The 15,802-nt window shown below is 46.3% G+C and overlaps 1 protein-coding gene across 2 annotated transcripts in view; it reads left to right on the top strand.

The window, feature by feature from the left end:
• The window catches only part of ESF1 (ESF1 nucleolar pre-rRNA processing protein homolog), a 906,650-nt gene that overhangs the window by 190,863 nt on the left and 699,985 nt on the right, over positions 1–15,802 (top strand). For both annotated transcript variants that reach the window (XM_069608338.1, XM_069608339.1), the window contains exon 5: positions 2,041–2,141. In XM_069608338.1, the coding sequence (XP_069464439.1) occupies positions 2,041–2,141 (101 nt within the window). The remainder of the gene's footprint in view (positions 1–2,040; positions 2,142–15,802) is intronic.

Genomic DNA, 15,802 nt, shown 5'->3' with positions numbered 1-15,802 from the left:
TGCTGGATGACTGACAGCTAGGCTGGAATTAATGGGAGCAAGCTGCATAAAAGGCGAGGCTTTTTGGCTTGGAATGCAGAGTCGACCACTGGACGAAGGAATCCAAAGAAGAACTTCAAGAGGACGCCTGCTGCAACTCCTGGACCGTTGGTTTGCCTGGTGAAGCCCTGCTGCTGTGCTGAAACTCCAAATTCGTATCGACAGAGAAGCTCCTGCAAGGACAACTTCTCCCTTTGAGTTGGTGGGACCAATAAACTCCAAAGTAAGCCACCTGGACATCCTCTCAACGCTGGTCGAGTAGCCACTGCAGTCGCTTCTGGAACCGAATAGCCAGGGAGAGGAACACCAGTTTGTGTGCGTTGCTTTTAAGCTGGCCGCAAGCACCAGGAAGATTCTCCGGACTCCAGGGAAGCAGGACTGACCGAGCCTGAGCCCCCTCAACAGAGTGCGGGACCCCAGGAGCAAGGAAAGCCCAGCTCGACAGCCAGGAACCGCAGTGTTGCTATTTGTGGTAGACTCGAGGAGCTGAAACACCGAACAGCCACTTGTTTGAAGTTTGTCGGTTGCGAGCGGTGACCATCGCAATGCAGTGCAGGAGTCCCCAGAAGTCCTCCCTCTTGTCCCCACGACTGAGGCCCAGGAACACAGGATCTGCAGTTCTGCACAGGAACAGAAGTAATCGGCTGCACTTTTTCTTCAACCTAAAGGTACTGTGAAGTCTAAGAGAACTTACCTCTTGTTGTGTAGCCACTTGTCCTCGTTGGAGACTTGCTTTGTTGCATGTGTAGAGTTTCTGCCAGCTTCTTTACTTCACAATCCTAATCAGCTTGTGGCTCTACTTTGATTGCTTCTATTCTACCAAGACTTTTTAGACATTGGAAAAGACCTTCTACTTACCTGCAAGAAGTGCTTCAGTTCACCTTGACATTTGCTAACTTAACATTGGCTGGCCTAGGCTCCCTGAATGACTCCTCTCTCTGCTACTTATGTGTTTTGCCTTCCTTCCAGGAGAGGATTAACTGACTTTGCATTGGGGGTGGTTGTATTGAAAGTACTTACCTGCTTGAGAATAACTGTGTGAATACTTGTTTTATTCTGAACTCTCTTCTCTTTAACACTACTCCCAAGAATATTCTAAATGCAACAGTAATATATTAATTCCAACATCACCCTAGCTATTGAAGTGACCCAAGGGTTTAGGTAGTGCCTGTGTGTCATCCCAAATGGGTATTTGCTGATTTAGATAACCAAGTGTGTGCATTTTTGAAGTATATTTGTGTGGTGTTTATATTGCTCTCTTCTGAAGAAGGCTTAATCGAACCGACTTATAAATAAATTAATAATTGTTTTATCAAGAAACCTTGTGTGTAAGAATTTATTTGAATACTTGTCACTGTGAATCTCTGTGCAACTCCGCTACAGCTCACATTGACCCCTCTTTAGTGGCTGCTCCACACAATACCAACCTGTGTAGTGCAGACTTATACCAAAGGTTGGGTGTTTCCTAACACTTATTGTACGCTACTGGGGGTAGATGCCCACACTAGAACGCCAAATAACAAATAAGCCAAACTTGCATTCTGCATGTCAAAAAGACACGCTTTTTAGACACTTCTCTAGGCACCTGACAGGTGAGGAGGTTGTGAGAAGCGCCGAATTGGGAGTTGGAGGAAGGGGAGATGAACCATGAAAACGGATACCTTTGCAAATAAGAAAGGCTGCTGACATTCAAACATGCTGGCAATTCCTTTCAAGCTGCACATTGTGAGCCGCATTGTCAACCGCGCCCAGAGGCCGGCATTAAATATATCCAGCATTGTGAGAACCGTGTAATGGCAAAGAGTTGTGTCAAAGGAATAGCAATTACTTGGTATTATCTAATCACTAGGTTTTTCGGTTATAATTCTGCTTACAACTTTTGAGCTGGAGCTTTGTTTGGAGGTTTAGTACACGGGTGTGGTGGTTGTGCATTTCAGTGCTTCAAATATGCGTGGCATAGATCTGAAACCGATCTCACTTTATGTGCTGTTTTCTCCTTAGATTTATCCTTCTGAATTTGGCAAGGAAAGAATGCACAAAGAAACGTTACAGGGACCTGTTGAATTAAAAGAACTTCCTGAAGATGCTACAGATGAGCAGAAGTAAGTATCATGATAGAAATTATCCACCGGTTAGATATGGAAATCAAACAATTGAGAAGTATGCACACGTTAGAAACCAAATTCACAAGTAGCCCACCCAGGAAAAACACCAACTGAACAATTTAACCAGTTAACATAGGACAATCTCCTTTGTATAGCTGATTTGCCCAGTAGAGTTGTAATTTCCTGCTATTACACTGCCACTTCATGGGTGCTCAAGAGCAGATAGACATGATCAATCTAGCAATTATGGGTACGTTTCTGTGGCTATGCTTACACTGACAGCGCGAGTTTGCTGTAATCTTGTAAATCAGTGGCTAATACAGATTGTGGGAATAAATCTCAAACAAAACATCTATACCCCTGTAATCTTAGTAGTATTTAAGAGCAGGGCTTAGTTCCCTGCCACGACCAAGGGACCTGTGCAATTTGTAAGCCTATCACTACCCTTGGGTGAGGCGCCATTCATTCAGAGGTCTGAACGCCTGCGTTCTATGCTCACCTCTTGTCCTTTTAGGGCAGAATTACATTTTTGTGGTTCTTTTGCCTAACTTTGAGAGTTCCCATGACTTTTTGGATTTTTTGATTTATGACTCCCTTTTCCCTCTGAGCCTGCCTAAATTGAACACCTGTCTAAGAGAGTGGCTGTGTATTTATTGTCTTCTGCTTTAAGACTCCCAAGTAACGGGTAACCCATTATGTCCCAGGGAAGATTTATTCTCCGCGTTTATGTGACTAGACATGTGGCAGCTGGCTTTTGTGTGAAATGAACTACAGCATGTACAACTGTTTTGTCTAGTTGGTGTCCTTTTTGAACCACTTTTCCTGGTACGTGAGGTGCGGGTTGTCTGTCTTCCTTGAAGCCTTGATGAGTCACATGGCTATACCATGTCTTTCTGTCTGCAACTTTGTATGGTGGAAGGATGCCTTTCTCTTTGAGCTGGGGGCTGTTGCAGTCTGCACTAGTTCTGACTAGCATATGTAGATTTCTTTCTTTTAAGAATGTAAATTTGGTCTTTCATGTGAAATCCCTCTCTGTATGCTTGGGGATGCCTAAGTAGGTGGCAACAATTGTCTTTTTATATAGGTCAGTGTGTGATAGTGGGACTAAGAGAAGAGCTCTTGACCACTCACCTTGTATTGCTAAGGGAATCCAATTTCTCACCCCAGAAGGCCTGCTGCTTAAGGACTGAAGCGCTCCACCGGCATCTGAAGTGCTCCAAGAAATTCCAAGGCAAAACTCTACCTCTCCATTGACCAAGAAGGAACAGGCTGCAGGGCTTCTTCCCCCTGATCCAAGAGGGACCGCTGGATGACCTCACCCGCCCAAAGGCTCCATCTCCCTGTAGCTCCTGACAGTGCTTTCCTCGCCTGTGCCAGAAGAGTTCATCCTTTTTTTGCATCCTTTCTGACTCCTGGAACCGATTTCCCTCATCATGGAACACCTGACAACCACTCTGCTTCCATATCCCCAAGCTGGGGAACGCTTGGCTATTTTGCAGCCTGTTGCTCCTGCTCCTCATCAAACATGCAAACTGAAGACTCTGATATCACTGGATCCCCTCTGATTTGGTCCCGAGATATAATCTTCAATAAGCATTCTTCTGTAAGGTCTGCTGATGCTGACCCCACTATTGGAATACTGCTTCTGAGGCCAGGGATTTCGTAGAAACCGAGCATCTCTGGTGACCGCCAAGCACAACTCAGAATTCCTGACACCTATTTTCCATGCTGCTGGCTTGAACCTGTGATTAATTTGGCAGAAAAGTCTTATTAATCTGTCCTCATAGGGGTCTCATGTTCCTCTCTGCTGTGGTGCACCGTTGGTGAAACCATAGCACTGGGACTGGCTACTAGACTTCGGGATTCGTCTTTTCTTCACTCTGGTGCTGCTATGGGTGGTTTCTTCATCCTGATGCACGCTTGGGAGTCCACTCTTTGGATTCAAGGGTATGCCATTCTTCAAGTTGTATTTACCTGCAACTGTAGTGACCATTCACTTTGCCCTATCCGCATCCGCAGGTGGGCCGGAAAAGCTGGCTGCAAAAGATAGCTGTCACTTTAAGAAATTTCAAAGGTGTAGGGCCTACATCAAGCTTACGTCCCTCCGAGTGCCGGTCCCACACTTTACCCCTACGCCACCAATGTTCCACACCAAGTCCCTGTTTTTCCGCCTACTGTGCGTGTCGGAATTTAGCTACGCTGCAACTCCCTCCTTTTTGGGGCGTTACTTTTTGCTGTCCATCCCTTTTTTCTTAGCGATTGGTTCTTTCTTCAATTTGTATTTTCAATTTGTGGTATCTCCCTGTATGTATGGCGTATGCGACAGGATTGAAGCAGTGCATTCGTTGCCGAAAGCATTTCTCTGTGGCCGATCCCCATTATGCCTGCGTCTTTTGTTTGGGTATTCATCACCTGGTTAGTACCTGTGTCTTTTGCTGTGGGATTCACTGGAGGTCTCTGCGGACTCGTCCTCTCTCCATGTCACAGCTGGGACCGGTGCCGAAGGCGTCCAAAGACTTTGTTCGAACAGGAGGGAGTCCGACATCGGTAAGAGGGGGACCGTATCTTCAGGTGAGGTACGAGTTTCGGAACCAGCCTTCGTTACCCAAGGTAAGGCTGCCTCCTCAGTTCCGGGGTCTTCACAGGACTGTCTAGGGGGAAACCCTGGGCGTGTTCAAGCACTAGTACCTCCAGGTGGGCAAGGATCTAAGAAGATACACCTGATACCGGAAGAATTATTTACACCAGACAAAATAACGATACCGGGAAAACTCTCTAATTCCTCGGTAAACTGAACAGGCAAGGTATGATTAAAAGGGGCCCACGCCTCTGGGGTTGACTCGGTCCACTCCGATTACCCTGTATCCGCTAAAGCCAAGTCGGCTACTGCATGTAAAATTTCTGGTACTTCGTTACTGAAAGACAAATTCTTATCCTCTATTACCGCAGTTGAGCCCTCAAGCTTCTCCGTACCAAGGAAATCGCATTAGTCCTCTCACAAGAGGCATACACATTCTCACACGAGATCCAGTCCGGTACACAGACAAAATCACAAGTGGAAAAAATCTCCTGTTGCATCTGTCTCTGATTCGGTATCGGAGAGTCCGATAAATAATTCCATTCTATTTTCTGACTCGGAAGACTTTGAAAATGTTTACAGTTCCACCGGAACAATTATTCAGCACTCCTGTGGGAGTTAATTCTCCTCAGATTTTGCCACAATGTTCTCCTCAGTCTGAGGACAATTTGGCCCAACAAACTCAGGTCCCAGCACAATCTGGACCACGGCTGGTTTTAACCTATATCCAAGGGCCTGGACCTGTGGTTTGTAACATCTACAATCCAAACTAGATGCCTAAAAGGGCTGACTCTTCTACTTCCCCTTTCAGGCTAGAAGAGCCCCACCCTAGCCCTTCTCAAATGGCTAATGACATAACCAATACAGTGCTGGAAACCATGCTTTCTGAACCCTTTTTAGAGGTTCTGGCTCAACGCATTAAAGACAAAATGTCACCTATTATACCTCAGGGATCAGTGACCACCTATCCTATTCCTCAGCCAATCACTGTATCAGTGGAAAACGAGAATTTGGCACCTCAGTCCAAGAAACAAAACATTTCCAAAGACTCTGACACAGATTCAGATGACAACACCACTCAAGTCACCATCCAAGGTGTTTCATGACATTGTGACAAACTCCATGCAGGCACAAGAGATCTTTCCTAAGGATAAGCCTGAAACAGCGGGTGTTTTTGGCAAATTGCCATCTCAGCAGTCAAATAATCCACTTCCCATGGAATTGTTAGTTCTAGAGCAAGCATTGGCTCGCTCGGGTAAGCCTTGTTCAGATCCACACATCTCCAAAGCTAAGGAGGAACCTTTCATACTTATGGGCAATCTTCCTGCACAATCGGCGGTAGTTTCAGCTGCCCTAGGCACAAAGGAAAAAGGCCCTTCTCCATTTCCAGCTTCAGTTCTTGATAAGAATGCTAAAGCATCAGAAACTCGGGATAAGAAGTCTTACACCAACGCTACCGTACAAATAAGGCAAGTAAACAATGCTACAGTTTTGGCAGGATTTAATATCCTTAATTGGGAGAATCTCTAACACTTTGCAGACATGCTCCCTCAGGAAGCCGCTGACGAGTTCTCCTTTTAGATTTCAGAAGGTAGAGAAGCGGCTATCCAGCAGCTTCAAGTGGTTAAAGACCTCACTGACACAACCTCAAGAGCAGTCACTAGTGCAGTCTGCATGCGTAGACACGCATATTTGTCAGCCTCTTCCCTTCACCAAGATATCCAGGAGAAGGTGCTGGACCTTCTGTTTCATGGCAAGACACTGTTTGATCCCTCCACTGATGAGGTCCTTCAGAAATGTAAGGCCAGTGTCACGGCTGCCCAAACCCTGAGCTCAGTTTCGGTGAAACAACCCTATCACCAAAACTTTAAATCATTCAAAACACGTCCTCAAGGAAATAGTGGCACTGTCACTTGCGCAAAGTCTTATTACTCTTCTAAAAAGAAAAGATATAGATCCAAATATAAGGCGCGTCCTTCCCCTTCCTCAAATTCTTCACAAGAATAAAAGAAGTCTGACTTCCTTCTGGGCATGTTTCACAACACAGAGATGGTCTCTGTGGCAACGCTGGCGCCGGAGTCCCAGAGCGTTCTCAGCTGCTTTCTGCAGTTCACGTAAGAACATGCCACTATGTTCCTATATGCAACGTTCTAGCCTTTCTCCAAGATGGCCACCGCCACTATCACGGAAAGGCATATCTGCAAACCGTCTCTGGAGCCGCGCGCGTTGCAACCCTCACAGCTTGGTCCACGGGGTAAGATGCTAAGCCCTTTCCCATTCTTGCGCTAGTTTTCCCAAAACTTGCTGCTTGCTCTTTGCTACTGCTCTTTCCAGCATTTTGTACTTTGCATACGACGTCTGCCGTCCCTTCGACAGACGCTGTTCCTCCGCCGGACTGCCTTGCTTTCCCTTCCTCGCTTCGGCAGCCGACACACCTGTTGTTCTCACCTCTCCATTCTGGTTTGTGTTCTGCCACTTCCTCTCCTGGAAGCTTTCCTGTACGAACACTGCGCAGAGGCTTGGTACTTCCTACTGCACCCTCTTACTATGTTGAGAGCAGACTTACGTACCAACTGAACTTCAGGGGGACCTTCCTGTTTCTTCAACTCGCGAGCCTAATTTCTGCCCACCGTAGCTAATCCACATGACCCCCTTTCCTTACTGCGTGAAACTTCTGTGCACACTTCTGTGCTTTCTGATATCATACCTAGACTCCTTCAACGGACTTCATAGTGCCTTCCGGATTCCGGGAGAAATGTCCTCATATCTGCCGGAACAAGACAACTATCCTCCCAGACCGCCACAGCAAGCTCTCTTTTATTGCCTCATAGGAAGCCGTGGTAGCGGCTGGAGAGGATAGATCCTATCTCTTCAAGGATTGTCTACGAGACAAGGCAAAGACCAAGAAGGAAGAGAAGGTCAGGACCATACAGAAGGAAGACTCTTCCTCAACAGGTGAGGAATCTGAGAAATCTGAGAGTATGTGCATACCTTCCGCTCCTACTATCATCAAGGAGCATACATCCCCGGTAGCAGGAAGGGTGTCCAACTTTCTTACCCTTTGGAAAACCATTAGTCAAGAGGAGTGGGACCTGAATATTATTCAGCATGGTTACCGTCTTGTCCTTCCGGCTATTCCACCATCCTCTCCTCCCAAGCTCCAGAAATCCTCCCCAGAGCTCCTGGAAGAGATACAAAAACTCCTTTCCTTACGAGCGATAGAATTGGTTCCTCAAGAGCTCAAGAGGAATTAGATCTGGGATGGTATTCCTGTTACTTCCTTGTCCCAAATAAAACTGGTGGGATTCGACTAATTCTAGACCTCTCAGATCTCAACCAATTTCTGTTAATCGAAACCTTCCACATGGTGACCATTCCTCAGATTGTAGCCTCTCTTCATCGGAATAATTGGATGGCATCTATAGATGTACAGGGTACTTATTTTCACATTCCTATCTTCAAAGATCACTGTCGGTTCCTAAGGTTCACCATATGAAGGTCTCATTACCAATTCACATGTCTGCCCTTCGGTCTCAATGGTCCTCCCAGGGTTTTCACAAAAATTCTGGGATCAGTGGCAGCCTACCTTCGGTTAAGGACAGTACATCTATATCCTTACCTAGATGACTGGCTTCTCAAGGCCCAGTCTCCGGAGGAATTGCTTCAAAAGATGCAATTAACATGCCACACTCTTTTCAACTTGGGGTTTCCCATAAATGTGGCAAAAATCCAAGCTCATCCCTTCACAAAGGATCCAATTCCTAGGAGCAGTTATAGCTACTACGCTACACAGAGCCTTTCTTCCCCCGGGAAGGGTGGAATCAATTCAACAAACCAACGTAAAGTCCAATGCACATCAGATTCTAACAACTTGGTGGTTTCTAAGGCTCTTGGGGCTAATGGCCTCTTGTATAAACCTAGTTCCCTTTGCAAGGCTCCGTATGAGAACAGTCCAGTCCAGTGACATCTTGCCTGCAACTAGAACCAGCTGTTGCATTCACAGGAAATTTAAAATTCAAATTCCAAAGCAAGTTCAGGACTCAATTATCTGGTGAAACTACCCATAGAACCTGTTAATCGGGTCTCCTTGTCAACCTCCTCTTCACCAAATAGTTATTACAACAGACTCATGCGAGTACGCTAGGGGAGCCCATTGTCTAAGTCTAACAGCACAGAGTCTGGTCTTCTCAGGAAATGTCCTGGAACTAAGAGCCATATTTCTTGCTCTAAAATATTTTCTTCCCTCACTTCAAAGAAAGGTGGTGAAGATTGTAACAGACAATACCACTGCAATGTTCTATATCAACAAGCAGGGTGGTACTCGTTCCCTTCCACTGTGTCTCCTAGCAGAGAAGATTTGGTATTGGGACATTCAGAATTACATTTTCCTGTTGGCGTCCCATCTAGAGGGAAAGAAGAACGTCCTAGCAGACAAACTGAGCGTGTTACAGTCTGCTCCGCTCGAATGGGAGCAGAAACCATCCGTAGGAAAGGGGATATTTCGAAAGTGGGGCTATCCATCAGTAGACCTCTTTGCCAACCAGCTCAACTCTCTATGGCCTCAGTTTGCGTCCAGGCAATGTCAGGGTCTTCAGTCCCTGGGAGATGCTCTACATCTGGATTGGTCAAACCTAGCACTTTATGCATTTCCACCTCTCCCATTGATGCACAAAATATGGCAAGGCGGCACCTGTGAGCTTCGCACACACTCTGGCTTCTTAGCCACGAGGTAACAGTTCAAAACATAGGCATCAGGGCCTTCCGCCAAAGTCTCTTTCCCAATGACAGTCTCTTACTGCAGAGGGCGCTGATGTAACAAACAAAAAACAAAAGTTCCTTTACTTTGTCAGGGTTTCAGACCATGGATCCCCCTCGTTCGCGCTCAGACCCCTTTTCCACAGTGTTCACAATGGGTCTCCCTCGTTCTGGCTCGGACCACGGATTCCCTTCGTTCGGGCTCAGATCTTCTTGATATCAGAATCGAAGATTCTCGAATGTGCGATGGATTTTGCTTAAACCTGTCACAGGACCACTTCGATTCACTTCACATATTGTTCTCATCAATCTTCTACTTTTGTTTCTCTTGGCGGGGATACCTTGCAGAGATGAGCACATCCATGGTGCCGGGCCACTCTGTCAACGGCATTGTATCTTTCCTTCTCAAGTTCGAATATTCATGAACAGTATAGCTTTATTTGCGTTTTTCATCGCACACGTTTAACAATGTTCGTTCCAGGGCTCGTTATACAATGTTGCAGATTGCAACCTTGACTTCAACACAGACCGGTCTTGCATCGGTCTCCCCAACTCACCGTCTGTGTTGATCTCTGTCGCTTCTTTGTTCTTGGAGCCAATGACGATACCACTGCGGCTGCTGCTGCTCCTCCCCGCCTTGTTCAGTTACACGGGAGGGCCCTCGATATCTTCGATACACAATGCAGGATTCTTCAGTCTGGTTTCCTGGCCTTGCGCATTCTGCCTTGAAGGTTTCTTGACAGTAACTGTGTCTTGTCGAAAAGGTCAAGGGTAATTCCCTTCTTACTAACCCTTTGTGGTTTGGCATCTTTCTCCCCTCCTTCAGCTGCTGACTTGAAACTGCTGTACCTTTGTGTGCTTTGCCTCGCTCAGAGTGTGCTCTCGTGCTCCGCCTTTTATCCGTGTGGGGAAGTTTAATGGAAGTCTGGTGCGAGTGATTTTCGGTAATTGCCTGACCTCGCCTTACCATAGTCGAAGGAAATGTCTGATACACTGCTCGGGTGTGAGTCTGTTTTCTCCTATCCATGTGAAAGTGTTGGAGAAGGGAAGAGGGGGTAAGCTTCCCATGTATCCTACCTGGTAGGATGGGAAAACGGTGTTACGGGGGGGGGGATACCGCATCTCGCCATTCAGCGTCCCAATCCCGGAAGATCCCTCACCCAGGTGATCCTTCCGCACTAGTCCACCCCCAGGGTCTGGATCCAAAGGAGATAGATGTGACCTGGCCACATGAGGGAGAGATCTGCGGGGGATAGCGGGTGAGACACCTTCTGGTTTCTCACAATATATACAGGAAGATGATATGAAAGATCATCAGAGGTGGTGCTCAAATTGTATTTAATTTAGCTGGATTTCCTGCATCGCAAGTAAAAGCATTGTTTTTCTTTATTTTTTTATTACCATGTTACAGCTCAAACTTTCCGCACTTCTAATATAATTCAACCAATACAATGATAATTACTAGATACATGTAGAAACATATTAAATCAATATTCTGTAGATATGTATGATAACATTTGCATTTAATACAACATTTAAAAAATAATTAACTAGTTTATTATTTATATTTGTGCCTTTACTAACCTATCTCAGCGCGATGTATAATATTCACAGTACTAAATTATAATCTTGCCAACATGTTATGATTGTTATAAATAAATCTGTTTTTCAACTAAGCCTCTTTTCATTCTCTGTGACTTTAACCTGCATCTTGATTCCACCCACTCTACCTTGGCCTTTCTTACTCTTATTGATTCTTATCATCTTTTCCCTCTACAATGCCCCCATTCTCTGGATCCTCTTTGGATCTTATCCTCGGTTTTCCTATGACACCATAGCCTATTCACACCCTAGCTAACCTGCTGATAATTTTCTTCTATTTTTTTCTTTCCTCATCTCACCGCCCCCTTCTCCACCTGCCCAAATACTTTTCCTGCGTCGTGGTATTCAGTCTTTCAATATATCTACCTTTCTATCCTTTCTTACTCCATCTGTCCCCTCTCTTCAGTCCTTTTTACTTCTCTCTGCCGTTTCAGCATCTACTACCTTGCATTCTTCTTTTATCTCCACACTTGACACTTGCTACCCTGCGCACCCTTTAACCCATTCTAAAAACCTCCTCAACCATGGCTTATTCCATCTCTCTTATCTGTTCGCTCTTCCCTCGTAAAATGGAACACTGTTTGAAAAAGACAGTGTCTCTCTGATATTCTCTCACTCTTCACTCTTCCTACTACTTCCTTCTTCTCACCTCCAAAAACAGTATTTCTCTTCTCTTACTCTCTCTAGCTCATAATCTTTTACAACTCCTTAACAACATTCTCTCCCCACGCCCCCTGACCCATCCCTCTTCTCTTCCCCATCAGCCTTTGATTTTGCAAACTATTTTCACATCTAATGTTGCTACCTTCTGTTTGTCTTTTGCTACCCCCTCTTCTCCCTCTTTCTGTCTTTTTCCCTTTCACTGATCTTGATAGTGCACATTTTCTTTCTCGTGCCCTGGCAACGTATTGTTTACACCTAAGTATCCTCCTTCCTGCATATTCACTCTCTTCTCCCATCACTTCGATCTGGCTTCCGACCTGCACATTCTAGTGAAACCGCTCTCCCCCAAGTTCCTAACTTGCTTCTCTTTGCATGACACAATACACTTTCCTGTACCCTAATATATCTCGATCTGTCCACCGCCTTTGACACTGTTGACCACTCTACCCTTCTTGCTACTCTTTCCTCAATGGATATTCCTGTTCAGTTTTCACCTGGTTTAATTCCTATCCCTCTGGACGTTCTTACTCTGTGTCCTGGGCTGGTAATCTTTCATCCCCTTCTTCATGGAGTCAGTTCTTGGCGGTTAGAGAGATTTATCATGTCTGTGCTTCATCCCCTCTCCTAGTGAGACCCCCAGCACTTTTTGCTGGACTTCTGGACCTTTTTAATCCTGATTGAGTAGAGCCTTTTTCCACTCATTCCTTCCTATGGGCTCTGTCTTTTGGAACTCTTTCCTTTGTATATTTCTATCCTATGGAGTCTACATTCCTCATATCTCTTTGAAGGCATATGTATTTTTACTATGGCAGCACACAGCTCCTTATGGGCAGTGTTGCTGGGGACCCTGTGGGTCCTAGTTTGAGATTCTTTTATAGATCCTAGAGTAACTACAGGATAGACAGAGTACATTAGTCTGAGAGAATGGCACCCACCACCCTATGTAGAGTGCCAAAGGGATACTTAGTATCCTCCTCTCTGCTCCTGTGACTTTTATGTCACATAGTCAAGCTCCTAGTTATGGCTGGTGGCAGTGGACGTGTCCCACCAACTATTGTGTGACTTTTCTACCGCAGGCTATACCCATAGCCCTGGTTAAGCACAATAGGTGCTCCTGAATACCAACACAGGGGCTCCCTTCTTTTTTCGCCATTACTAGCATGGTTGTTCTTTATCAGCCCTTCTTCTACCATTCTGGGTAGAGGAGGCATGTGTGTGTGTTTTGCCTTTGTTGGGAACCCTTGGGTGTCCCCGCCTGGGCTCCAGTGTGTCTGGGCAGGCAGGAAGTGGGGGAGGAGTTTACAACCACCCTTTTCATTGCCAGAGTGCCTGAACAGGACCAGCTCCCACGGGGGGGGGGGGTATGGGGCTGGCTGTCCTGAGTAGACAGCCAAATGCCCCTTTCCGTAAACTGTTAAGGATGATTGCAGAGGAGTGAGTGCTGCAACTGTATAAAAGGTGAGGCTTCTGGAGTGTAAAGCAATTTGACCACTGGAAGCTGAAGTAACCAATTAAGAAGGAAACACTCTGAAGCGACCGCTGCTGTCCTGTTTTTTGTGGGACAGAGGAAGTCGGAAGAGGATGACTCAACCAGTCCCAAGACGAACTTTGAATTTAGCCGCCTCCCGAGGTCTGTGAGGTTACAGACCTGAGAAACCCCAATACCAGGAGACCTGCTGCCCATTGCGAGCACATCGTTGTGTAAAAGCCGAATTCGTCCAAGTCTTTGCTGAGCCCTCACGGACACTTCAGAGACCCAATCCAAATCGTTGAGATACCCTCAGCAGAGTTTGGGACTGTAAGAAGCGAAAAAGATTGACCGGGTGAATCGTGTCCTTTGTTGGTGCTGCAGAAACAGTGCCAAATCCACAGAGTGACCCAAGAAGTTAAAGAAAACCGTGCCAGAGGTCCTCCATCGAGACTGTTGCTGATAGATCCCGTCCATTTTCCTGCCTTTCATTTTCAGACCAAGGAATCTGGAGGTTGGGTCCAGCATCGCCACATCAAGGAGAATCCAGCCAGAATCCTTTCTTCAAACCTAAGGTACTGTGGGGAAAAAGGCATTATACTAACCAACCATTTTGCTCCCCTAAAGTCACTTTCTTATATGTGTGGGCAGAATAAATGTCTTACCGTATTTTTCATGACTCGCCATTTACACCCCTTCTGGACTTCCTGGTCCATGGTGCACCGTACCGCGGGAGCCGTACTCCTCTCAACATGGCCGGCACATCAGCCACGCTGCGGTCTAGCGTTTACGCCAGAGCCCTGGCTTCCTAGAAAACGGGCACGCCCCCGTGGCGCTGTGCGTCTCGACGCTCATTTTCGAGTTCGCAGCTAGTGTGTTCATTGTTCCCTTCCTTTCCTCGTATCATTGTCCGATACCTTCCATATTCCCCTTTTTCATTCCTGGATTATTGAAGCGGCCTGTTGCCTTCTTCAAGGCCGTCCGCGCATTCCTTCCTAGGCCCCCCTTCCATGCTTCCGCGCTCGCACCTCCATCTCAATACTTGCGAGTAGTGTTTCCCTTCCCTGGTTCCGCACTTATTCCCGGACATTGACTGCTCTTACCTTCCTGGAATCCTGAACTCTTGTCTTCCTCTGAAGTCTGCTCTCGTTCCACACTGGATACGGAGGACCACCGGCCTTACCTGTACAAGTTCCAGACATCCCGGAAGACAGAGAAACCTTCAAAGAAGAAAGCGACAAGGGACAAACAGGTAAAACCGGGGGTAGAGTGTGACAGTTTGAGACGCCCAGAACTTGATACTGAGCTCAATATGGAGGCTGCAGTCCAGGACCTAATGAGAGGAATACAGGAACTAACAACAGAGGTTCAAAACCTCAAAGCCGAAAATTCAGCATTAAAACAACTCGTGCTTTCCCCGGATTCGGCGTTAGAGGAAAGTGCTCTGGTAGGGGGCATAGTGGACAAGTATGATGGTTCCCCCAAAACACTGCGATCCTTCCTTGATTCCTGTTTGGTGCATTTCACATTCAAACCCTACTATTTTTCCATGCCCCGAGCCAAGGTGGGGTTTATAATTGCTCATCTCTCGGGCAATGCCTTAGCCTGGGCAACTCCTTTGGTCAATGCTGCAGATCCACTCCTGGACAATTATGACGGATTTGTGGAAGCCTTCAAAACCATGTTCGATCGCCCTGAACAGGTTTACATTGCTCAGGAAAGGCTCCTGGAATTCCAACAAGGGAGTCAAGACATGCTTTCTTATGTAACCCGCTTTAAGCAGTTGGTTAAAGAGGCTGATTGGTCCCAGGAAGCAAGTTTTACCCTGTTTAGCAGAGGCTTGAATGACAAAATTAAGGACGAACTTGCCAGAGTAGCCTGTCCAAGTTCCTTCCAGGATCTGATAGACTTGTCCCTCCAAATAGACTTTTGAATCCAGGAAAGAAAGGCGGAAAAGAGAAAAAACAAAACAGCTTCTCTAAAGGTTTCCATGGAATTTCCTAGCCCTAAGGAAGCGACCACATCGCACTCTCCTGATTCCAAGCCTATGCAATTGGGCTCCATACGGGTTCAATATCTGCACAAGAAAGGATGCGTAAGATCAACACTGGGCTCTGTATGTATTGTGCCTCTGTTAAACATCTTGTATGGAATTGTCCTATAGCTCCACCCAGGCGTTCGGGAAACGCCAACTCCCGATCTTGAGCGGAGCCCAGCTTCGGGAGAAAGATACTTGCTCTGCCTCTGCTCATTCCTTAAATTGCCCCCGATTGAATACCTTGGTGGTCCTGCAAACATCCTTATCTACCGCCAATAAGGAGACTCATTCCATCCTGGCCCTCGTGGACTGTGGTGCCATGGGAATCTTCTTGGACCATGAATGGGCCTTGAAACACAATATTACCTGAGAAACTAAGGGAACAGTCCAAGCTGTCGAAGGAATTGATGGGAAACCACTGTCTTCGGGACCTATAACCCAGCAAACCACGGAAATGTTGCTCTCAATCAACAATCATCAGGAGATGCTTTGTTTTGACATCAGCAAAGCAGCACAATACCCCATGGTTCTGGGAATGCCCTCGCTACAAAAAC

The sequence above is a fragment of the Ambystoma mexicanum genome, chromosome 4q (genome assembly GCF_040938575.1).
Source record: "Ambystoma mexicanum isolate Mex_15411 chromosome 4q, UKY_AmexF1_1, whole genome shotgun sequence".
In the NCBI taxonomy this organism is placed as follows: domain Eukaryota; kingdom Metazoa; phylum Chordata; class Amphibia; order Caudata; family Ambystomatidae; genus Ambystoma; species Ambystoma mexicanum.
The sequence above is the reverse complement of the archived record's forward strand: the minus strand, read 5'-3'. Positions and strand labels throughout refer to the sequence as shown.